This window comes from Carassius gibelio, chromosome B7 (assembly GCF_023724105.1).
Source record: "Carassius gibelio isolate Cgi1373 ecotype wild population from Czech Republic chromosome B7, carGib1.2-hapl.c, whole genome shotgun sequence".
Lineage (NCBI taxonomy): Eukaryota > Metazoa > Chordata > Actinopteri > Cypriniformes > Cyprinidae > Carassius > Carassius gibelio.
This window is the reverse complement of record NC_068402.1, coordinates 7,050,924-7,076,400: the sequence shown is the minus strand read 5'-3', so window position 1 is coordinate 7,076,400 and position 25,477 is coordinate 7,050,924. Positions and strand designations below refer to the sequence as shown.

General features: G+C 37.6%; 1 protein-coding gene across 6 annotated transcripts in view; it reads left to right on the top strand.

The window, feature by feature from the left end:
- Nucleotides 1-25,477, top strand: part of LOC127961917 (neuron navigator 2) — a 175,283-nt gene that overhangs the window by 144,952 nt on the left and 4,854 nt on the right. For 5 of the 6 annotated variants that reach the window (XM_052561230.1, XM_052561228.1, XM_052561232.1 and 2 more), the window contains 20 exons: nt 923-1,052; nt 2,182-2,491; nt 3,973-4,639; nt 5,626-6,042; nt 7,087-7,152; nt 10,319-10,476; nt 11,038-11,217; nt 12,905-12,957; nt 14,792-14,815; nt 15,144-15,218; nt 17,824-17,907; nt 18,018-18,141; nt 18,741-18,889; nt 21,990-22,162; nt 22,451-22,604; nt 22,762-22,924; nt 23,015-23,115; nt 23,710-23,805; nt 24,168-24,336; nt 24,425-24,660. In XM_052561230.1, coding sequence (XP_052417190.1) covers nt 923-1,052; nt 2,182-2,491; nt 3,973-4,639; nt 5,626-6,042; nt 7,087-7,152; nt 10,319-10,476; nt 11,038-11,217; nt 12,905-12,957; nt 14,792-14,815; nt 15,144-15,218; nt 17,824-17,907; nt 18,018-18,141; nt 18,741-18,889; nt 21,990-22,162; nt 22,451-22,604; nt 22,762-22,924; nt 23,015-23,115; nt 23,710-23,805; nt 24,168-24,336; nt 24,425-24,660 — 3,529 coding nt within the window. The remainder of the gene's footprint in view (nt 1-922; nt 1,053-2,181; nt 2,492-3,972; nt 4,640-5,625; nt 6,043-7,086; nt 7,153-10,318; nt 10,477-11,037; nt 11,218-12,904; nt 12,958-14,791; nt 14,816-15,143; nt 15,219-17,823; nt 17,908-18,017; nt 18,142-18,740; nt 18,890-21,989; nt 22,163-22,450; nt 22,605-22,761; nt 22,925-23,014; nt 23,116-23,709; nt 23,806-24,167; nt 24,337-24,424; nt 24,661-25,477) is intronic. The other variant, XM_052561231.1, reaches the window with a different exon arrangement.

The following is a 25,477-nucleotide window of genomic DNA, read 5'->3' as shown; positions in this document are numbered from 1 at the left end:
GAGTGAGTTATTTGTATTTGGAAAAATAAGGTGGATGTTAGTGGATGTTAATGTGTGTTCTTTAAATTAATATCTGATTTACAAATCCTTCAGTCTGGGTGTTAGCCAAGCAAAGGGTGGTATAGATTTGTAGCGCGATCCTTTTAGGTTCATAGGAAAGTGTGGCATCTTTTAAGCCTGATTTTGGTTTAATTAATTTTTTTTAAGACTCAAAGCCCATCTATATGGGATTTATGGAGAAATCAGTGCTTTGTCCTTAGACTTCACATTTGTGGCTTCTACTAAAGAAACAAAGAAAGAGAAAAGGAACGCAAAAGAAAGTTTGTTGATTCACCTTCAAACACCCTTTAGACTAATATCCTAGATAGATAGATAGATAGATAGATAGATAGATAGATAGATAGATGGATGGATGGATGGATGGATGGATGGATGGATGGATGGATGGATGGATGGATGGATGGATAGATGGATGGATGGATGGATGGATGGATGGATAGATAGATTTGTACCATTGTGAGGCTGGTGTGTGTGTGTGTGTGTGTGTGTGTGTGTGTGTGTGTGTGTGTGTGTTTATGCTTTCTTTTGTTGTCATAGTACGGTCTGAATGATGGTGACCACCCGGGAGTGGGAGGATGGTGTTAAACACAGTTATCAGTTACTCTGGTTTGCCGCTATGACCATGAACAGATTCAAAAATGTACAGTAAATGTACAGTATTAAAAGCCTATCATGTGAGGGCTTCATAGACCTGTGATATGGTTCAAAAATCACTGCTAGTGCTCTTTTTTCAGTCCAAGGATGTGTTTCTGTATAATGTTTCTACTTGATAACACGTTCCATAAAATTGGTACTGTATCTTTGGAAACAGAGGCTTAGATACTGTAATGTCTAAAAATTCTTGTGTCTGTTTCTCTTTCAGTTGGGATGACAGTAGTTCAGTCAGCAGTGGGATCAGTGATGCTATTGATACTGATGACATCAACACCAGCTCCTCTATAAGCTCTTATGCCAACACCCCCGCCGCGGCCCGTAAGGCTTTGAACGGACAGGTACAGTATGAGCCGTGCACATTTGCACACACACACACACACACACACACACACACTGTTATGCATTCATTTATGAACGCTTTGATCCAATATCACATATCTGTGCATGCTCCTTTGTGTAAAACAGAGGTCTCAAACTCGATTCCTAGAGGGCCACAGCTCACACCTGCTTGGAGGTTTTCTAGTAATCCCCAAGACCTTGTTTAGCTGGATCAAGTTCAGCTGGATTAGGGTTTGATTAGGATTCGAGAAAAACTGTGCAGATCGGTGGCCCTCCAGGAATTGAGTGCGAGACCAGTGGTGTAAAACCTGAAATTTGGAGATCTTAAGCCATTCTTCAGACCACACTTCAGACATTTTACTAACTATAAGTAACTTTTCAACTACGTTTCTATTAACCCTCCATTAGAGCATTAGTAGACTGTTAGGTTACGGTTTGGGGTAGTAGAATAACTTGGCATGTACTTGCTAAGTATTTACAGCACGTCCCCAATCCCCCTTCTCTTTCTGTTTACTTGAACCCAACTCTCACATTCCCCTTCTTGAAACTTTCATAAAGTGCTAAATAGGTGCTGTTGATTGCATAGAAACTTAATATTCAATATTTAAGCTCAAGCAATTGCATGCCACATCACAATAAATTGGAACAAATATGCAGTCTAAAACAAATAGGTTGGGTCAAGCTTCATTTCTATATTTCGCTGGACTAATTGAATTATATTGATATGGTAAGTTTGGGTAGAAAAAAACCCTACAAACTCTAAAACCACCAAATCTACTGCCAAGTGCTGTTTGTTGTTTTATGCTAGATGTGTTCATTCTAAAATAGAATTAAACAGGTAATTATAAGTAAATATATTGATAACTAACAACTCAATTCAAAATTTTGGAGCCTAATTCCCTTAAAAAGTTTGTCAACTTAATACCAATAAATATCATTAACGATTTATCCATCTGTTATATGTTTATGTCACATCACTTTGGAAAATATCTGAATTCTTACTAATATGCATATAATAAATCTGTTCTAAAATGTGGTGTCTGATTCATATAAATTAAGGAATATTTATACTTTTTAATATTAATACATTCGTAATGTTGATTTGAAAGTTTATATTGTTTTGCATAGCCTCAGACAGATGCAGAGAAGCATTCAGCAACCGAACGCAACAGTGCTCGGTCCAGTGATGAGGGCAAGATGAAGTCAGACGGGGGTTTGGATTGCGGCATCAAAATGGAAGCGGCTCTGAAGTGGCGGCGGAACCCTTCAGATGTTTCGGAGGAGTCAGATAAGAGCAGCTCTGGACGGAAAACTGCACCCATCACTCAGACGGGCTCCTGGAGGAGGGGCATGAGTGCGCAGGTGGGCGTGACCGAACCGCGGGCGAAGAGTACAACTGTAACAACAGGAACTGGGATGATTAAGACACAAGGGACAGGTAGGTGCTTTCTTTCCATAAGTGTTTTGAAAATATTTCCCCTGCAGCCGTTCAGTGATGCTCGTCTTTAGGCTAAAAATTTGAATCAAAATTTGATTGCATGATTAATCGAATGAGATTGAATCAAGTAATGTGCTGCGTGTTTCAGAGTGAATCGTGGCACTGTGTTCTATTACACACAAGCAGCTCATGGTCCAGAGTTTTCAGCATCTCAAGGTGCAACTTTTTTGAGCAATGTTGCTGGGGCATGGACAACAAATTTCTATCTGGATACTAGGGCTGCACAATTAATCGAAATTAAATCGCAAAGGCAATAAATCGCGATTAGGCAGAAGCTGCGATTGTCATGCATATGTTTCAGTGAAGCACGGTTCTGTGATCAGCAGTAAATCTACGTCCAGAGGCCAGAGGGTGCTCTCACGCTGGAAATACGATTATATCATCTCTACATAGCTTGTCAGAGAACTATGGCTCTGCTCAACTTGAAAGCAGGTGATAGAGATTTACTGCTAATCACAGAACTGGCTTTACTGACAAAATGTGCATGACAATCGCGATTAATCGTGTTTGATTAACCGTGCAGCCCTACTGGATACTTTAAATCAATTTTGGGCTCTGTGTCTCACCTGGTTGCCCGTTGATGGCGACATTACTCAAAAAGTTGCCCCATGTATCATCACCTTTAGAGCAGCTCGGTTCACAGTAAAGGCTGATCCAAATTAACTCCATCCCCTCATCTGTTTGACTTCGAATCACTTATAATATGCAGTTGGGAACACTGCATGTACCAACCATCTTCCCAAACTTGTAATGGAAATCACATATAAACCAGATGTTGTTAACTCTTTGTCAACTCAAAATAAATGCTTGATGGTTTGAAAAAGGAATAAATACAGTAAATATTATAATTTTTTTAAGATGTACTTTAAATTATTTTCTCAAATATTAATTTAAATAATTATTTACATTAGTAAAAGAAAAATACCCTTTTTTTTTAAATATTATTTTTAAGCAATCACAGCAAACCTGGATATTTAATTTTTCTTTTTTTTTTTTAATTCACAATTTTTATCAGTTGGACTGTAAAATACATAATATTTTTTTTTTTCTTAAATAACTGCTTAAATTAAATGCATAATACAGTGAAATATAAGTCATAATTCTTATTTTGTAAAATTATTTTCTATTTGTTAGAAGTAATAATAACAATTAAAACATTATTATTATTATTATTATTATATAGTCATATTGGTATACAATTAAAAAATTGACATATTGAGCAACCCTACAAACAAACACAGCAAACTTGGAGATTTGTTTTTATTATTATTTGCATTTTAAATCACAAATTGTATCAGAAAAATCGCAATACGATACCCCCCCCCCAAAGTCACATTGACCTCCTGCACACAGCGTTGACTTTATCTGCAAGTTTTATGCATTATCAACTCGCCCAGCTGTAACATTCTTTTGTCCAATAGGTAAAACAGATGATGCCAAGGTCTCCGAAAAAGGCCGCAGGTCTCCCAGTTCCAACATCGTCCAGCATTCCTCCTCGGATGCCGGTCGAAGCAGCGAAGATGAAGCCAAGAAAACATCTGCAGGACGAGTCCCCACTAGCACATTTGGTTTCAAGAAGCCTAACGGCGTCCACGGCCCGCCAACTGTGGTGACCACCTCCAGCTACACTCTGGTGACAGCGAGTGGCGCCACCATTACCAGCGGCTCTGCCACCCTGGGCAAGATTCCCAAATCCTCCGCCCTTCTGGTTGGTGGGAGAGGGACACTAAAAGGGGCTGTCGATGGTTTATTGCCCCCTCAAGAAGATGGCTACCTGTCCCCCAGTGCTCGTTCAATGCTGCAGTACCGAAGTCTACCTCGACCTTCTCGTTCTGGAGCTGCGGCCCGTAACGGAAACCGATCGTCCACAAGCAGCATCGAGTCAAGCTTGAGCTCCCGGACGCATGTCCTTACTGCCGCCACGACCAGCAAACCAAGAGATTCTGGCACTAAAATCAACGGGCACACAATCCAAGCCAATCAGACGGACAAAGAGAAGGGCGTTTCGGGAGGAGGGGCGGCAACTATCCCACTGACAGCGAGACAGGGAAACAAGTATAGCGAGGTCTCGTCTCCAACATTAAGAAGGTACGGAAAGTGACAGGGGCAATGTACCACACACAGAACTTCACCCTCATGAATCAGAGTTTCCACTGACGCTTCCTCAATTAATAGCCCCATGCATCTTCTATGACCCCTCTTACACAGCCAAACATGTGAAAGAAGGAATGAGTTTTTGTAACCTCCTCCAGCTCCATGATTAGGGTCTTTCTGAAGCTGTTTACATAACCTGCTTTATGACGGTCATGGATCATGACTCTCCAGAGTGGCTGGCGTTTGCCTCTGCGCTGCTGGTGTTATTGATGAGCAAAATGCTTTTAATATTTTTCCACTGTTTTTAAGGATAGAACTGTGTTTTTCTCTTTAGCTTCGGGGTTAAAAGAGACATAAGCCAAGTCTTCACCCAGTTTTTTTGCAATGTTTTGTTATTGACAGAGAATGTTTGTTTTTGCGAAATTTGCTGTCTGCTGCCTGTTTCCATCCAACTTGCTTTTTACCAGTAAAATGGAGTGCGTGATGACGTCATCCCTAAAAAAAATTAATTGTCGCATAAGTTTTGATGTATCGCAAAAACAAAATTTAGCTGTTTCCATACATAATTTCAACTATTGCGCAAAATACATATTCTAGGAGCCTAGTCTTCATCCATTTGAAACTAAACTTTATTATGTAGGGTATTATTTAATTGTATAGGCCTACATAAAAAATAATTTATTAACAAGAGTCAAGAGTTTGTTTTTTTTGTTTATTTTTTATACTTTTTTTTAACAGTAGCACGGAGCTTGGGAAGTCGCCTGTAGGAGAAAAAAATGTATAATCTGTGTCGACAGTTTTGCAATCCGTCCCCTCAGTTTATAAACAGTACTCACAAATTCTTAAACTGTACCCGCGGTTTAACAAATCATGCCCATGGATTAATAAACCATACTCATGAATTTCCGAACTGTTTTGCTTTTATTATGTGACTTACTAAGTGTTTGGTTTTATTCTGTTTCTCTTTTTTCATCTCTCAGACTTTTTGGTGGTAAGGCTGCTAAACAGGCCCCAGTTACCTCTGCAGAGAGCATGAAAAACTCAGTCGTCATCTCCAACCCCCACGCTACCCTTGGGCACACCCAGTCCTCTGGTGGGCCCTTGGACTCCCCCTCCACAGTATCAGGCAGCGGCGCCAGCAGTCCCCTGTACGGGGGTCGCGGTGCCAGTGTAGGAGGCAGCGAACAAGCTTCGAGCCCTGGTTCGGTGTACTCAACGGGCACTGGGACCTGGGGCACCACCATCAGCAGCTCTTCGGCCCTCGGCTACCCCTCCGTCAGCAGCATGCACACCAGCAGCGAGTCCATCGACATGTCAGTGGGCAGCGGGCATCACCGTGAGGATGTCCACCCGGCACTGATGAGGACGGGTAGTGCCAAGACAGGCATGTCAGAGAGGTGAGTCTGGGAGAGACTAGAGAAAAACTTCGAAGTACTCTTTAATCTGTGAGACTGGTCTGGGTTAACACTGAACTATTGTGTATTACAATTTGGAAATTGGAGTGCTAATCTGAATTGGATTTTGATTCTGAATTAGAATCAGTTTCTTAATTCTGAAAAGTAACATTTGCACTGCAAGGTTTAAGGAGGTAACCACATTTACAGAAAACATGTACAGAATCCAGGACATGACATTTGCAGTGTGTATGTGGTCTATGACAATCAGAATTCTGAATCGAAATCCAAATCTGAATTAGAATTCTGAATTTGATTCGGATCTAATGGGAAATACCTATCCATTAAATTAATTTAGGTTTGTAAATCTGGAAGCTAATTGCTTTTCAGTATTAATTTTTATACTATTTTAGTTTTGGTAACAGTTTTAATTGGCTTATGTGTCTGTGTGTGTGTGTGTGTGTATTTTTTTCAGTTTAATTTAACTACAGTTTTAGTATTTTTGTGCTTTTATTGTTTTTTTTTATTTTAATTATTTTGAATCCAATTAAATTTTTTGCATTTCATTTATTTTAGCTTTCTTTTATTTAATTTTTTTTACATAAATGTTACTATTTCAACCTAGATATTTTGGTTTTACATAGTTGCCGAGGCAACATTTCTACTGGATTTTAAGTTAAAAAAAAATTATGTAATATATATATATATATATATATATATATATATATATATATATATATATATATATATATATATATATATATATATATATATATATATATATATACGTGTGTGTTTTGTTTGTTAAGCTTTATTCCAAATACAGAAAGAAAAAAATATTAAACCCAGTTGATGGATACATTTTATATTGAAATGTAAAATGTAGGTTTCCAGGTTAGCTTAGTGTCGTTCTATCACAGTGCTCCTAAAATAACAACACACTTTGACTGCAGTGTGGAAACCTCTTAGGGTGTCTCTAATTCTTTATTCATCTCTTCTCCAATGCTCTGTTTGTCTATCAACCCTCTTCCCTCTACTTTCCCCAAGTCCCCTCTCCTCTCCCTCTGCAAGTCCTAAATTCAGCCGTAACACATTGCCCCGGAAGCAAGACAGGTAAAATGTCTGATAGCTTTTGAGTCTGCTTATGCTGCTTTTTAATAATCACATGGCTTTGTGTCTTTGTGTTTGCGTATTTATAACGTTTTAAAGACCCCAAGCAATCAAAATGATGTTTTGTGGCTTTTAGTCCATTTAAATGCTAGTGAAATCCAAAAAAAGCATTTCTCTTCTGGACAAATGGACCAAAAATCAGTTTGTGAAAGAAGTGTCTGGTGAGGTTTTGCAGGGCTGTGGCGTAAACTTAAGGCTACTGGCTATTTAAAAAGGTACTTCCTGTTTCAATAGGAAATATTTGAACTAGTGCTGTCAAAATTAGCGCGTTAACGCATTCGATTAATTTGAAATATTTAACGCGTTAAAATAAAATAACGCAATTAACGCGGTTGCAGTTTTTTTTATTTCCAGTTGTGGCCTATGTGTGTTCAACGTGCAAAGAAATATGGATAAGACCAAGGAAGGACTTTTAGACGGAAAGTTTCTGTATAAAACTCTGCCGGATTACTCTTCAGTCTGCCACAAGAAACATTACTCTTCATTTAGTCTGCCACAAGAAACAGCAACATTAAAATCATGAACTCAAATGTCATTGTTTAAAAAAAAAAAAAAAAACAATGACTGTAACAGTGCGTAAATCAGACCTTTCTGTAACGCTAACGTTAATAAGCTTAAACGAAATAATTGTGTAGCGGAGTATTTTTTGTACACAGTGCCGCGAACTGTCAATCACTCCTGTGCGCGTGCATCACTGTCCTCCTCGCAGCTGCAGCAACTTGCGCTCTCTCTCTTCATCAAGCTTTAAAACAAAAAGGGGACAAAAAGATCATATTGTCTTTGTGCATAGGCTATAGATTAATTAGATAAATAAATATCTAAATTTGTGCCTTGCCGTCTACGGTATTTTTTTAGCACTTAGAAAAAAGATGCTGCAGCCAATGAGCAGCCAGCGGGGGCTGCAGGACGACTCAACCTCCGCAGACAGTTTTTAATGTTTATCAGACAATAAATACTCAAGATTTTGCTTTAGTATAACTCACAACGAGTTTCACACACCTTCTCCGGCCACGTTGAGTTGTTGACACTTAACAGCGGGAAAAGCGACACATGCGCTATTCACTTGTATAACTTAAGGGTGAATGGGTAATGTAGTTTCTGCCCTGGGTGGGATGAATTAGGAAGCTTGCATTGTGAAGGGCGCTCTGAAAATCGGCGGTGCAGGTAAAAGATTAAAACCTCTATTAAAACAGATGTCCAAATGAGCGTACCGGTACGCTACAAGCACGTTCTGGGCGCACGGAGAGGTGGCAGTACGCTCAAGAGCTATATTTGGAAGTGGCGGTACTGAGTACTGGTGCGTACTGGCCCACTTAAAGCACTGGCAATGACTATACTTTGGAATTTTTTTGCAGTCCACTTAGAATTCAACATGGAAATCATTTTTGTTTTTCATTGGCATTGATTGTTTTGAAATTCAAATGGTACTTACATGCCTGTGTTTTTATTTCTGTAATAAATATGGCTTTCAAGCCAACAGTTAATTTGGAGGATATTGATGGTTTATTGCAGGTATGTTGTTTACATGAGAAAATCTGTGTTACAAGTTAAACAAAAATTCCAATAAACAATCATATTTTGAATTTAAATATTTTGAATTTAAATTTAAATGTCTTGAGTTTACATTAATTATTTACATTTTACATTTACATATCCAAAAAGTTTCAGTCTTTTAATTGCGATTAATCGCGATTAATCGCGATTAATTTTTAAAAATTGTGCGATTAATTAGTTAATTTTTTTTTAATCGATTGACAGCACTAATTTGAACACATAAACATGATGTAGAACTGTTAATGTTAAACCAATCCATGGGGGTTTTAATTACACCTTTGTTAGCACTTGTGACTGTAGCGACACCTAGTGGTAAAATCTGTAACTTTCCGCAATCAAACCTAGATGTGTGATTACAAAGATGGTTTATTTGCTTTATGATTAATGTGACCGCATAGATTGAGAACAGCTTTTGTTTGGACTAGGAGTTCTCAAGAGACAGATCAAAGGATAATCACTTTTAATAGTTTAATTACAATTGAATTAAACCTCATTATCTGTCTGGACCAACCCCTCATGATTGAGTAAGCTCTAGATGTTCCTCTCCTCCCTTATTGTTTTTATTTCGTCCGTTTCTCAATGATTCCTGCAGTGATAGAAGCACGCTTCCCAAGCAGGGACAGTACAGGTGCATTGTGGGAATATGCAGATCCTGCTCACTGTCCTTATTGTACTGTCACTCATGTTCTCCTTTCTGTTCTGTCTCTCTCTTTCTCTCTCTTGCACATGCTTCTATGTTTTAATATGCAGTGTGGGTTACAGTTTTATTTTTGAGCACAGTTTCCTGTCGCAGTTTCTGTGTGAGCGCATGGCACTTGTCACTTTTTATTGAGTTTTGTCACATTATGGAGTACTATGTGTTAATTAGTAGCTCTTTTGGAAATGTATGTTTTTTTCTTCCCACAGTTTTATTACTTTTTCTGTCTGCGGTGTGTGAGCAAATCAAATTGTTGTCAACTTTTATTTATAATTCCATTTACAAGCTATTATTCTTCACATTATAAACATTAATATTTCAGTTATTTATACTTTTTTAATGCAAAGTATATATTACACATTAATGTTAATAATAGATGTTCTAAAATGTAAAACATAAAATATATTTTCAGAAATACTACCATTCAAAAGTTGGTGAGATTTTTTTATTTTCTTTTTTAAATTTTAAGTCTTCAGTCTCACATAATCCTTCAGAAATCATTCTAATATGCTGATTTGCTAAGTATATTTGTGGAAACCATTATACATTTTTAAGGACTCATAAATGAATAATCATTCACAGTGATTAATAGAAAGTTCAAAAGAACACTGTTTATTCTAAATCTAATTTTCTGTAACATTCTAAGTACATTTTAGTTTTAGTGTCTTTCGTTCAATGTAAGTATTCATTTCTTTGAAATACAATTTTGAACGGAAGTGTAAATATATCCAATAAAAGATTAGGAGTTAGAATTTATTAAATGACTTTGCACATACTTTAATTACGTTGATTGGTCAGGTTTCAGATCACAGTGACATTTGAATGCTGGTATCTGATTGATCGGTCCTCTTGTTGCAGGTACGCCCCTTCACCACATCTGCGTCAGGAAGAGGCACGTGATTGGCTGCGCTCACATTCGGGCAGTGGATTGCAGGACTCGGCCAGTAACTCTCCCTTCTCCACCGGCTCCAGCTTGACGTCACCATCTGGAACGCGGTTTAACTTTGCCCAACTTGGTAAAATGCATACTTTGGGAATTTACAATACTGGATTATTAAATATGATTATTTGTGTATTTTGACATTGTGTTTTATTTGTAGGTTTTACTTAAGTGTACACTTTGCTTTAAATAACATTTCATTTGTCTGAAATTAGGGGTGCTCCGATCACGATCGGCCGATCGTTAATGCACATCTCGTCAGTAAAGCCGGTTTTCTAATCAGCGGTTAATTCCATCAGGTGCGTGATTTCTCATAGAGCAGCTGTTACTACACAGAGCCGTTGTTAATAGAGAAGATGGGCCAATAAATAAATAATGAAAATTAACTTGATTTGCGCATCTTCTCTATTAACAACGGCTCTGTGTAGTAACAGCTGCTCTATGAGAAATCACGCACCTGATGGAATTAACCGCTGATTAGAAAACCGGCTTTACTGACAAGATGCGCATTAACGATCGGCCGATCGTGATCGGAGCACCTCTATCTGAAATGATAATACAAGCAGCAGACCATTCTAGAAATGAATATATTATATATAGAGTATATCTTGATTATGTGTCATCGTGTGTTATTCAGGAAGCCCCACCACGGGTGCTCAGATTAATCTAGCCAGCCTGCGCAACAACAGCCTGACCAATCAGGACAACCCGCTGGACAGCCATGGTGATTCCCGTCTGCGCAACTCCTGCATGTCGCTGGATGAGAAGAACCGCACCATGAGCCGGTCGGGATCCTTCAGGGACGGGTTCGAGGAAGGTGAGATAAAGAATTGCAAGAGACAGTAGATTCATTTATGCTCTTCTCTACTTTAGAAATCTTCCATTAGATACATTAGTACATCACTTTAGTCTGTCACAACTTCAGTGATTATTTATAATTTGACCAAACTAAGGTATCTTAGAAGGTGTAATAATGTTGTTGTCAGGAGCACCTGTATAGTAGCTAATTAAGAATGTTGTCTTGGTAGGGAGCTTACTCGTTGTTGTTCTTTGAAGACAAAAGAATTTAGGCTTTTATAACAACTCACAGACAGCTGAATCCAGCATAAGCCCATCTGTCTATCCTCAGTCTATTCAGCCATAAGACTAAATCAACAAGCCTCTGTTCTCCTCTCTTTCACTGACACACATGAAATGTTTTTGAATAATCATCGTGTGCATAAAGCTTTATGTTACAATTTAAGTCATTCCAATTCTGCACTCAGCCCGGACCACCTGTTCATGTATTAACCTGTTATGAGTCTCTTCTTTAAGAGCGGAAAGATGTTTGCCAGAGACGGTTAAGCCATAAACTGGCCCGTGCAGAAAGGGGTAAAAATAACACTCATGGCACAGTAACCCAGTATTACCCAACTGGGCCTTTTGTGACATCTGAAACCAAATACAGGTTAAAAGCCATGTGCATTATCTTAAGAATAAAAACATATGATACTGTATGTGTGCCACGGACGAGACTGAACTCTGTGACTCTGAAACACGAGTGCTGTGAAAGTCCCAGAGGGATTGTGGGAACGGGTTTGAGAGGGGACTTGATCCATACACAGGAAGTAAACAAGATACATTTCATATCCTCAGCCTCTGGCAAAAGTGATCTATCTATCTACCTATCTATCTATCTATCTATCTATCTATCTATCTATCTATCTATCTATCTATCTATCTATCTATCTATCTATCTATCTATCTATCTATCTATCTATCTATCTATCTATCTATCTATCTATCTATCTATCTGTACGGTGTACCCTGATACCCTGATGTTTTGGGCCATGCCTTTCTAAAACAACCATAACAGACTCGTGTTGGTAATAATAAACTGTGAGAGACGTAATGTAATGGATTTCTTTCCCTAAACCATCCATCCTGTCTCTCTCTCTCTCTCTCAAACACACATTACTCTCTGTTTTGGTGTTCTGGGTGGTCCTCAGCTGAGTTTATAAGCGTGGCTGCTCTTTCATTCTCGCACCTAAACCCCGCCCACATGACTCCCAGCCAGCCGCTTGGCGTTTCCTCAGGGCTGATAAGGCATCATGAAGAAATGATTTGAAGTCGCACCCTAAGCTCACTGTAACGATCAGCGTTTCTGTTTGTTACTGATGTTGTTATTATCTCTGATGAGTCACATCTTGTCGGGGCAGGTGAAAGTTTAATTAGAGGTTTAGTTGTTAGACACAGTGTTCAGGTTGATGCTATTGTCTGTCTGTGTTTGTTTGTCTGTGTAAGATAGCCGGGGGCTAACATTGCATTTAGGTGTTTTAAAAAGTGAGCATTCGTAAACACTGCTGTGTACTTTAAAATCTACTACTTCCATTAAGCAGTCATTTTAGCATTAAAATACACTTACTTTATCTGATGTGCTTACTTTTCATATAGGTTTTCAAGCAACAATCTGCCACATCCCAAAATGTCTTAATTACTATACCTTTATGTTGTTCTCCCTTTAGTTCATGGATCATCCCTCTCGCTGGTGTCCAGCACCTCTTCTGTCTATTCAACGGTGAGTTTTGTGTGTGTGTGTTTTACATTTTTTTATTTTTACTTTCTAACATACTTTGTTTTATACAAACTCTTCCATAATAAGCATAAACATTTAGTAAAAATCCAAATCATACAATCTGAACGCCATAATTGTTGTACAGTAAACATGCGATAGATAGATAGATAGATAGATAGATAGATAGATAGATAGATAGATAGATAGATAGATAGATAGATAGATAGATAGATAGATTATAATGTATTTCTTTATAGGCTGAGTGTACAAGTGTTTGTTTCAGCCAGTGATTATATAGGATAATGGATGAATTGGCACGCACCAGTCACACCTCCAGATGGGCGGCTCTACTTACCCACAGAGGTGTTTTAACAACAGTCTCACTCTGGCACACGTGTGGTGAGTCTTCAGTTCAACCGAGGTTGACTTCAGGAAGAGAGGAGGTAGTTAGGCAGTAGAGATTTGTTTAGAAAGGATCAGATTTGCTGAAGTATAAAGAGTGGAAAATCATGATGATGGCGACTCTCTCTATGGGGAGAGCTGTGACTTCTTGGAACACGGTAGGAACCTTAGTTTTTAGTTTGCTCTTATTCTATATTTATAAATGTAATATGACATGTTATTACAATTCGTTAATTCGTAGTTATGTACCTGTAAATATAGTCTGTAGTGCCTTGAAAAGTGTATCTAGTTGGACTTATCTAAGCAGAGAATTGATTTACAGACTGTATTAGGTTTGTGTATGTGGGAAACAGCTGTCAGTGCAGAAACATAGTGTCTCTTACACACAAACATGAATACTCTGTGGTGCTTTTGAAAGTTCAGGTTCATTCTGTTGAAAAGAGTGCTGAATGTTCATCAAAAGCTAGATATAATAGCATGGTAATCTTTGGTCTCAGAGATTTCAAACCAAGCTCCTCTGGTCAGAGTTGCATTGACAGAATCACCATATTGAGTCTGTATGATCAAACACGTTTGCATAAAGCAAGATTTGATTAGACCGAAACCAGCTAGATGCAGCTGGGGTTGTCCCACATGTCATTTGATGCTGTGACGCACAGACAATGCTGCTATTTTAATATCACTGTCAGTCTAGCTCTTGGACAGGTGTCAACGGTAAAGAAAAGCATTAGAGTGGGTGTCATTACATGCGTGTTTGCAAGACGACGTACAAAAAGCCCTAGAGCCCTATTGTTGTCGAGAGCAGTCACTTGTCAGCAAGCATGCTCATTCAACTGAGATTCAGATTTAAAATCTAGGAGATAAACAAGTAAACGAGCGAAGAAATGTAATGATATAATATGAATCAGAAATATTTAACATTGAACAATAGGGCTAGATCACCATTCAAATACACTAATTCTGTCAATGTTTTTTTTTGTTATTTTTTTTATTCTGTTTTAACTCAGATTATTATGCTCATAACATTTTGTAGAGAAGCATATTTACTAGTGCTCATATGTACACGTGTGTATTTAAACTAAGCTTTTTATATCATTGATATCATTAAAGAGCTTCTGGGTGATTCCCATTGTCTAGTTAGCAACTTTAGTGTTACTACCAACACTGACTCGTATTCAAATGTGCCCAACTTCCCGATTGTCTGCGCGTGTACCAGTAAAGATGAGCTCATAAATCACAGGAAAAGGAAAAGTCCCCTCTTTAGAGCTTTAGGGTTATCATTCTGTTCACTTCCAGGTGTGTGTTGCTCTCTCTGGTGTTCATTTTATACCCTCAGGAGAGAAAGCAGCTCATTTTTCAACTCTTGAACAAGAAAAGCTGAGCATATACGCGGTTTAAACGTGCCAGTAACTACTCTGTCTTTTTATTTTAACAGACCGAGGAGAAATCACAGTCAGAGGTGAGGACATGTTTTTGGTTTCGCTGAAACAACACACACACGTGGCCGCCCAGATACCTGTGAAGCGCATTGTAGTCACCTGTAGCGTGTTTATTCAGCACCATTGACCTGTTGTGAACACAATCTGTGGGCGGATTCACTTTCACCACACATCTCTGTGATCTTTACATGCACCTGCAAACTGTTTCCCCCCTTTGATAATAAATCTCAAAGTACTCTTTCCACAACACACCTGGATCCCTTGTGTGTGCCTCCTTTTCCTCTTCTTTTCATGTTTTTTTCTTCCTCTTTTTTTTAAACCTGTTTCTTTTCTACATTTTTCCTCCAGATCCGCAAGCTGCGTCGAGAACTGGACGCCTCCCAGGAAAAGGTGTCCGCCCTGACAACGCAGCTCAGTGCTAATGTAGGTGGACACAGATACATAGTTGTCTTTATCTATCTACAGGGCATAATTAATTCACAACTCAGTATCTAGTTTCAGTTGTCATCCTGAGGCATCTTATAAACGGTGTTATTGTAATCCCATTGACGTCTGTGTGGGTTGTGTATTTGATTAATGTCAGCGTTGATTGTGACCTCATTGGAGTTTCCATTTGACGTTATATTATCATACAATAGCGCTACGTCTTAAGCAACACTGGCTATACATTTAACACGCACTTACCCATGTACAGTAGTTAAAACTGTTATGTTAAAAAAAAAAATAAACCTGTTTTTAGAGATCACTCTACTGTATAAGACAGTCAAAGTTACGAGAAGTAAAGTCACAATGTGCAGTTAGAATTAAAATGGGTAGCATTTGCAAAAGGTATAAAGTTAAGGTAATTAGAAAAAGTGACAGCTGTGAAATCTAATATTGTGCGACGTGTTCACAATTTTAGATATAAAAGTTATCAGAAAAGTAGTCAATCTTTGAGATATAAAATTAAAACTGTTGGAAAAAGTCACAATTTTGAGGTACTGTATAAAGTTTACAATTGTGCAAAGAAGATCATTAGATCTTATCGTTTAAGTCATTTTGTGAGATAAAATTACATTTGTGAGAGTGTTGAGTTTAAGTCACAATTATCAGAAGAAATCACAGATGTGATGTATAAAATTATATTGTCTGATTTAACGTTCCTGAGGTATAACATTTATTAGAAATCCTATAGTCAAAATTTGGGGGTAAAGAAGTCTCTAATGTAAGATATAAAATTACATTTGTGAGAAATAGTTGCAATTTTGAGGTATGAAATTTGCAACTATGATGGAAAAAAGTAACATACAACAGAAAAAGTCAAGATTTTGAGAAATAGTCACAACTGTGAGATATAAAGTCACAGTTGTAAAAAATAAGTACTGCTGGGGGCCACTGTATTTTTTATAAAATATAACATATTAGACTAAAGTATATTATACTCGGAGACTATGCAGAATAATACAAGTCAAAACAGATCCACGCCATTTCTACCAGAGAACTGATGATTTGATGTGATGATTTATGGCTATAGACAAAGGGGAGTACAGACCATGTTTAGTGTTTTTGATATGTTCTCCTAAAGATAAATCATAAAGACATGTCTCTTGTGCCTAAGGCAAAGGAATCCTGTCTTGTAAATACAAACTAGACAAGAGTTTGTTCAGAGGAACTAACAAAAGAGGAGTTTAAATGTGCACTAAACAGCCCAGATTTTCTTTTTCTTCAATTTCAAGCTTGTGCGTAATGGTCTCGGACATGAACTTGTCGACTTGTTGAGAATGAGGTGAAGGATTATTTATACATGTAAGACGTATTTAGAACATTGTTTCGGTTTGATGACTATATTTGCTGTGTAGACAAAACACTTCAGTGAGTGTTCAGTTACAGAACAGTGAGAAATGTCCCAACAGAAAGAAAAAGAATGGTAAAAAAAAAAAAAAAAAGGGGCCCTTGAGACACCAGTAAAACATGTCAAGGCCCCAGACGGCCTCTTTGCTTTGTCTGTGTCAGTTATCAGTGATAGGAGGAGCTTCACTGCTTCTCAATATATCATTGTGGTTTAGTTATCAGAATCTGAGCTATCTATGGAACAGCAGAAGAGCTTTAGTGTTGTTTGTTCTGATGGGACCGGACCTCTGATCTGGCTCCCTTTGAACCGCTACCCTTCCCATGGGTGTCCAGAGAAACACGCTCCCTCTCAGAAAGAAAAATATAGACAGGGAGGCTTTACAGAGACAAATGACAGCTCCCAGCACCCTCTCGGATGTGAGGTGAGGCCATGATCCAGAAGAAAATCGTATGCTTAGTGGTTACTTTTCCATACTTAAGGAATATTAGCTTGGAAAGTTTTAACTGTAACTTCATGTTTACTTTGAAATGTCTCCTGACGAATTAAACGGGAAATAATGAGACAATTTATGGTATAAAAAAATAAATTTAAATAAAAAAATTTCAAATCTCTTTTTATTCCAAACTTTGTTATCTGTGCACAACTTAAGATGTTGTTGACATCACTTGACATTTTAGAGGATGCATGTGTAAATATTCAGGTTGTTTGAAAATTAAGAGACTATTTGATCTCCATTTATTGTCATTGTGGTGTGGGAGAAACAGTTGAAACTCTTAAAAAATGTATGTAAGAGATCATTTGTAATTGTTTTCGTTCTTAAGGGGAAGATTAGATTTAGAAGGAAAGGTGAGCTGTAACGAAAGTTTGTGTTGTCGCATGCAGGTCTGGGATACTGGCCAAAGTTTAGATTGCACATCTAAGTGTTTGTTTAAAGGTAAAGAGTGTTTAGTAAGTTGAACATTTCAATAACCAGGCAGCTCCACGGGTGAATGAGTGGGTCTCAAGGAAAATGCATTGCTTAGACATTTAATTTAACCACCTTAAAGGCAGATTGCACAATGTATCTGTGTTATGTACATAGTGTATTATGGTGCAGCTATGAGTCATACATGCATGCATGCATGCATGCAAAAAAAAAAAAATCATTTTGAACTTGGATGAAACCTCTTTCCTCATTTTGCCTGTTTTTCTCTACAGGCCCACCTGGTGGCAGCGTTTGAGCAGAGTTTGGGCAACATGACCATCCGACTCAAGAGCCTCACAATGACTGCAGAACAGAAAGTAAATATTAACATGCTTGCAATTGAATTCATCACACTTGTTCATTAATAAGCTTAAACAGAGTATGATTTTGTAGATGCATCGTCATTAAATATGTATGTGTATGTTAGGACTCTGAGCTGAATGAGTTGAGGAAAACAATTGAGCTGCTAAAGAAGCAAAACGCAGTGGCTCAAGCGGCCATCAACGGCGTCATCAATACTCCAGAACTCACCTGCAAGAGTGAACGCACAGGTGAGCAAAAGAAAAGAATCAAGAAATCAAGACTTTTTTCAGTTCAACTTCATATTTGAAATCTCTGACATTTCATTGCAAGCTTTTTGTTATCTATCTTTTCCTTTGACATGAATGATTACATGAAATCATGTATTTAGAGTATTCTGTATATATATATTTTTAGAAATGTTTGTGTTCTGATGTATTATATGTGACCCTGGAGCACAAAACCAGTCTTAAGTCACTGGGGTATATATTAAGCAATAGAAAAAAAACACAGTATGGGTCAAAATTATAGATTTTTCTTTTATGCCAGAAATCTTTAGAATATTAAGTAAAATCATGTTCCATGAAGATATATATTTAATTTCCTACCATTAATATATCAGAACATAATTTTATTAGTAATATGCATTGCTGAGAGCTTCATTTGGACAACTTTAAAGGTGATTTTCTTCAGAATATTTTTTTTAAATAGTTGTGCTATTTAAATAAATAAAATGCACACTTAAGACATGTTTTTCTGATCCAGGGTCACATATAGTATTATTAAGTTTTGCTGTTTGAACACTAAATCGCACACTTGAAGTCGACCATAATCTCTCTCTGTTTATCAGGTAATAACGGAGCGCAGCCGGACCTGCGCATGCGCAGACAGCACTCCTCTGACAGCGTCTCCAGCATCACCAGCGCCACCAGCCACTCCAGCCTGGGCTCCAACATGGACAACCCCGACTCCAACAGCAAGAAGAAGAAGAAGAACTGGGTGAGTACACAACATTTAAATAAAAAAAGATAATTCTTTCATCATTTACTCAGCCTTGAATTGTTCCAAACCTGTATTAGTTTCTTTCTTGTGATGGATACACAAGAAATTAATTTGAAGAATGTTGGTTACCGAACAGTTTCCAGTCCCCAACTATAATATAGAAGTCAATGGGGACCATCAAGGGTTTGGTTACCCATACTATTCAAAATATCTTCTTTTATGTCCAACTGAAGAAAGATACTCATACAGGTTTGGAGCTATTTGAGGCCGAGTAAATGAAAGAACTGTCACTTTTGGGTGAACTATCCCTTTAAAGATATATTCAACCACTGCTAACCTGTGTTTGTTCATTCCGCATTTTATTTGTGTCTAACATTTGTCTTTTATGTTTTGTCTGAAGTTGCTAAAACTTTAAATGCTGGTTCTTGTTTTCCTGCAAACAGTATTAAAAAAAAAAAAAAAAAAAAGGTCCTGTGTTTTTGTAGTGGAAGTAAGTTTACCATACATATGGAGTTTAATAAATTGTACTTCCTGTTTTGCTATATCATGCTGACTGTAGCTGGTGACCTGTGCTGGAGGTGACGTGTCAGATGATGAATATGAATATGAATATGTATGTTAAATAATAACGGCAATTGTTACCCTCTTATGTTTAGACAAGTGTAACTTAGGCTAGCAGTCCTTGTAGATTTATATACACTGATGTTCAAAAGGTCAGCCTGCTTGTTTTTGAAAGAAATTAATAATTATATTCCATTAAGGATGCATTGATCAAAAGGGGCATGAAAGACATTTACAATGCTAAAAAAAAATCTTTTGAACTTTCCACAAAAATATTAAGCAGCACGACTGTTTTCAACATTGATAATGACAAAAAAAAAATACAATTATATTGCCACAAATCAACATATTAGAATGATTTCTGAAGGATCATGTGACACTGAAGACTGGAGTAATGATGCTGAAAATTCAGCTTTCCGTCACAGGGATAAATTATATTTTAAAATATATTATTTCAAGTTGACATATTTGACAGTATAATTGTTTTTAAAATAAAATAAATGCAGCCTTGGTGAGCATTTGAGACTTTTTTTTTTTTCAAACTTTTGAACATTAGTGGACACTAGCAGTTTGAGTTTTAAATGCTTAGAATCCAAGTTTGTGTTGTTGCTGTTGTTGTTGTTGTTTTTTTGCTAACATTTTTTTTCTTTTACCTGAAATTAAATTGTGCTTAAATTGGTTATTTAGTTTCGTAGGTGCATTACTGTTGTGTAAAAAGGTCACATCAGCCTGGTAGTTGGTCATCAGTTGGTCAACTGGTGTTTGGGAGAAAGATAACTAGCTCATGTAGGTCCCTATTCCTGCAGTCGATTTGTGTTATTGTGTGCATTGGTCCTGGTGGACGAATCACTGAGGGGTTTGTCTTTGAGTGAAATTTAATTTAGCACGACTCTTCAACTTTAGCAGATTTAGTTGTAGTCATTGTAGACAGTGATCTGCAGCGTCTTGCAGCTTGTGCTTAGTTCAGAGCCCTGCGCAGGACACAAACACACACAGCTGAATGTGCTTTTCTGTGTCTCTCTGTTTTTCGCTGTGCTGTCGCTTCATATGGCAGGTGTATGAGGTAAGAGTGTGTGTTCAGAGAATCCTGCACACCTGTCTTTGGTTAACCCAGCTTCAGTCCGCATCACACCACTAACCCTGCTAACCCTTAGATGTACTGATGTACTGCTCCTCTCCCCTCCTCTGTCCTTCCAAACCCCCTTTCCCCTCTTTTTCCCTTCTTCTCAACCTATTTGAAGGTAATGTAATGTCTCACTATGATTAATACGTTTATTTATACAATTAAATTGACATTTATTTTAATGTCTAGTTTTACACAGGTAAGCAAAGTCTGCAGAAATGTTTCATGACCTGTCAATGGGATCATGAGTTCTTGATATTTCAATTCTCGATTATAAATTCCTCTTCTTTGAACTTCTATAAAGTACTGGATTGTGAACTTTCTTATAGTAAAGAACTTCTCACTTTTTAAATTCTTGATAAATTCTTATTTGTTTAGATTTATTTTATTTTAAAGTTGGTTTTCCATTGCTTGATCAACTTTTTAATATGAAATACATTTTATAAATTTTTTTATTTAATTTGACATTTATTGATAATAAACCTTGTGATTGTGCACTTATTAAATTTTTTTTTTTCAGTTTTTTATTTTCTTTTAAAATACTTCATTATGAAAAAAAACATCTTGATTCTGAACTTTACAAATGTTTATTTATTTTTTTTATTTTAAACTTTTGCAACTGTAGAGAAATAAATGCGATTGTATTGTAAACGCTGTTTATAATAACTGTCAAAATGACTAAAATGAAAGATTAACCTGTTAACTGTCACTCACGTTTTTGAAGATAGACATGAATGTGCATTATACAAACCTAAATTGTTATAATTCGTGACTGAAAACATTTTGTAACATGATTTGATGTGCCATTTACATGGTAATGCAATGTCTGATTTTAAAATGGGTTTTAAAGGATGAATTTTGAAATTTTATGTTTTCTAGTGATATATAACTTCTGATGATTTCTAAAATGTGATAGAGAAAAAGTCTTTTCTTTTTTTTAAACAAAGGTCAAAGCTCCTTTTGTAATGTAGATTTCTGAGGGTGCACTCTTGTCATAAATTGATCTATTACTTTTCCTACATAATTTTTTACAAAAAATATTGGTATAATATATATTCGAGAGTCTTAGACCTTTCCAACGATATATAGTTTGTCAAGATTAGATTAAATTTGATTGTAATATAGTATAGTCAACGTAGGTGTCCCGTATACGGGACGGGGTGACATTTAACAGGTTAAAAGCTCAGCACATTCAAATCTACACATAAAAAAACACAGATAAAAAGGCTGCTTTATCTTCAATCTTTGATATGAATGATGCTCAACCCTTTCTTTTAATGTAATGCTGTTCCTCCCTTGCTGTTTTACTCCCCTGTCTGCACTGTGCTGCTTTTCTCTTACACGTATTTAAGTTCTGTCTCATCATTTTAAGACACTCTCAGCTTCATGATCTTCTCTCTGTTGTCGTTGCAGCTGCGGAGCTCCTTCAAACAAGCCTTCAGTAAGAAGAAATCACCCAAATCAGCTTCGTCCCACTCAGACATTGAGGAGATGACAGATTCCTCTCTCCCTTCCTCTCCCAAACTCCCTCACAACGGCACCAGCACCTCGGCTCTGCGGCTCCGCAACACACACTCCAGCTCAATGTGAGTGTGTTCGTGTTATATAACAACTCTGGTCCTCATAATGGAACAGGATTATTAACTAACTTAACTATTAAAAACATTTTTCTTAATTAAAGTAAGTCCGAAATTAAATATAAAGATGAGATTTAAACCTTTAAAGGAAATTACAAATGCTGTCTCAGCAGCTAATTTAAATAAGTCAAATATAAAAATGCCAGTAATACTAAATAAACACTTAAAGACTGATATTACTGGGAGATTTGGATTTAGTAGGACTGATAAGTGCTCTTTGTGCTCTTCCACATGTAGGCTGTCCGACTGTCTGGATGGGGAGGCGGAGACTGTGATGCAGCTGCGCAGCGAGCTACGAGAAAAGGAGATGAAGTTGACGGACATTCGATTGGAAGCCCTAAGCTCCGCCCACCAGCTGGACCAGCTGCGGGAGGCTATGAACCGCATGCAGGTGTGAGACTGACCTTCAATTACCTTCTTGCAGTCCCACGAATTATATTTATTGGAACAATTAGCCAAAATGCTTTCTTTTGCAAAGTGTTTTTTGCTATTTTTGAGTAGAAAAGAGAGAAGTTATATATTTTATCAATATGTGGGTGGTCTGATAGGTGGAGATCGAGAAGTTAAAGGTGGAAAATGACCGTCTTAAGTTGGAAAGCCAAGCCAGTGGGAGCAGGGCGTCCTCTCAAGTGTCCATCTATAACCCGAACCCGACCCCCACACCTGGCCTGTCTCAACACAGCCTCAACCTCACAGAGTCCACCAGCTTCGGTATGAGCATACATGTCTTTTTTTGTTTTGACGCTTTATGCAAGAAACAATCATGAAAGCACATTACAGATCTAGTCCGTCTTCTTTTAGACATGTTGTTGGATGACTCTGGTGGAGACGGAAGCTCTCGTAAAGAGAGCAGACATGTGAAAATAGTTGTCAGTCTTCAAGAGGACGTCACATGGAAAGAGGTCAGTTCTCTCTCCTTTTTTTGCAGGAGGATTTTTAAAGCTGCGGTAGGTAACTTTTGACGCTCTAGTGGTTAATAAACAGAACTGCTTGCATCTTGCGGAAGAACATCGTAGCCGGAACTACTTCTCTCTGTTTATGTCTATGAAGAATCACAAAGGTACTGGGTTACTCCGCCGCGGTACCTCCGAAGCAATCTAAAATAGTCCGAATATAAACACTTATTATAGGTGCACCCTAGTGATTCAGGACAAGCTAAAAACACGGTTTGGAAAATGGATACATGGTGTACTCGCTTATTATATACATTTTTCTACATTTTGAACACAAACAAAGTTACGGACCGCAGCTCTGATTGTTTGTTTTCTTACCGGGAGCGATGGATTTTCTGCAAATGGCAATAGGACCACTGGGAGGAGCCAGAGGAGCTTGATTTTTTTCACAGATTATCTGTCTCACATTCTACTGTCAGGACATAATGACAGGTTTAACAAATATGTAAAAAATACATTTTTACAAAAGTTACCTACTGCAGCTTTAATTGTGCTCCATTTGAGAGAGTCTTGTTTTAATGATGTGTCTTCCGTCTCCCACAGGACTGCAGGACTCGAGACTATCTGATTGGCTGCATTGGTGTCAGTGGAAAAACCAAGTGGGACGTTCTGGATGGGGTCGTGCGCCGCTTGTTTAAGGTAAAATAATTCATATACATTGCTGTAACCATTTGTTGATGATGAATGGTTTACATTCAGAAGCATCAGACAGACAGTGGTTCATTAAAAGTATTTCATGTGTTCATAATCTGTTGCGAAGTCTCTAGAAAGAAAGAAAAAATGAATTTGAATTGCTAGCGGTAATTTCTTATAATGTAGGAAATATCCTTAATTGTTTTGAAAATATTAAAAACTAAAATAATTGCAGATTTGTGTGATTTAGCCAGACACATCGAAATTATTTGTTGATGTTTTATATCTAACATAAGGCAGCCGTCCTGATTATTTGATGAAGACGAGTGGATATCTGTTGGATTGATGATCTGATGGTCTCTCTGTAGGAGTATATCAGACATGTAGATCCGGTCAGTCATCTGGGTCTGGGTTCAGACAGTGTGGAGGGATATCGTATTGGAGACGTGATCCGGTCCGGAGGAGCAGACACACCTGAACTCCTGCCCTGTGGATACCTCGTGGGAGAGAATGACACCATCAACATCTCGCTGAAAGGTTCACACAAAGCAAAGTTTTCTCCATTCTCATTATTTGTTTGGTATTGCTGTTGTTTTTAACCCTGTGAGTGTTGCTCCCGTTTCAGATGTGAACTCTCAGTCGGAGGATTCTCTGGTCTTCGAGACGCTGATCCCCAAACCCATGCTCCAGCGCTATGTGTCTTTGCTCCAGGAACATCGCAGGATCATCCTTTCAGGCCCCAGCGGCACTGGGAAATCCTATCTGGCCCACAGACTGGCAGAGCATCTGGCGCTGCGAGAGGGCAGACTGCCCAATGAGAGCAACATCGTCACCTTCAACGTCGACCATAAATCCAGCAAGGTGAGAATCGCCCTCTTTTCCTTGGTTTGTGAGCAGAGTTGTTTGTATCATTTCTACAGTACATCATTTAAACTCTAGTTTAGATAACACCTATGTCAAAAGAGCAAGGAAAATTCATTCGTGATCCTGGACCACAAAACCAGTCATGGGGTCAATTTTCTGAAATTGAGATTTATGCATTATCTGAAGGCTGAATAAAGAAGCTTTCTATTTGACTTTTTAAAAATCTGCAAAAAATCTAAATACAGAGAATATCCCCTTTAAATTTGTCTAAATGAAGTCCTTAGCAATGCAGAGTGCTAATAAAAAATCAAAGTTTGGTATATTTATGATAGTAAATGTACAAAATTTCTTTACTATCCTAATGATTTTTGGTATAAAAGAAAATCGATCATTTTGACCCCTACAATGTATTATTGGTAGGGCTGTGAATCTTTGGGAAGGCAGCGATTCGATTCGATTCACGATTCATTGGCTTTCGATTCGATTCAAGAACGATTTCTGCAAATTTAGAAAGATTAATTTCCATTAATTTGTGCATGTAGTAATTTAATGTGTATGTATTTTGAAACTGAATCGATATGGAAATCGCGATTTCATTTGATTCTTAGCGTTTTGAACCGATTACTGTCCGAGATCGGCGATTCATGATTCAAAAATCATTTTTCAAGATTGATGCATATGAATCGTCAGGGTTTGTAATCGATGCATCGAGAAAACGAGTCAATCGTTACACCCCTAATTATTGGCTATTGCTACAAATATACTTTTTGGAACTTTTATCTCCAAAACGTAAAATAAAAATGACTAGCTAACA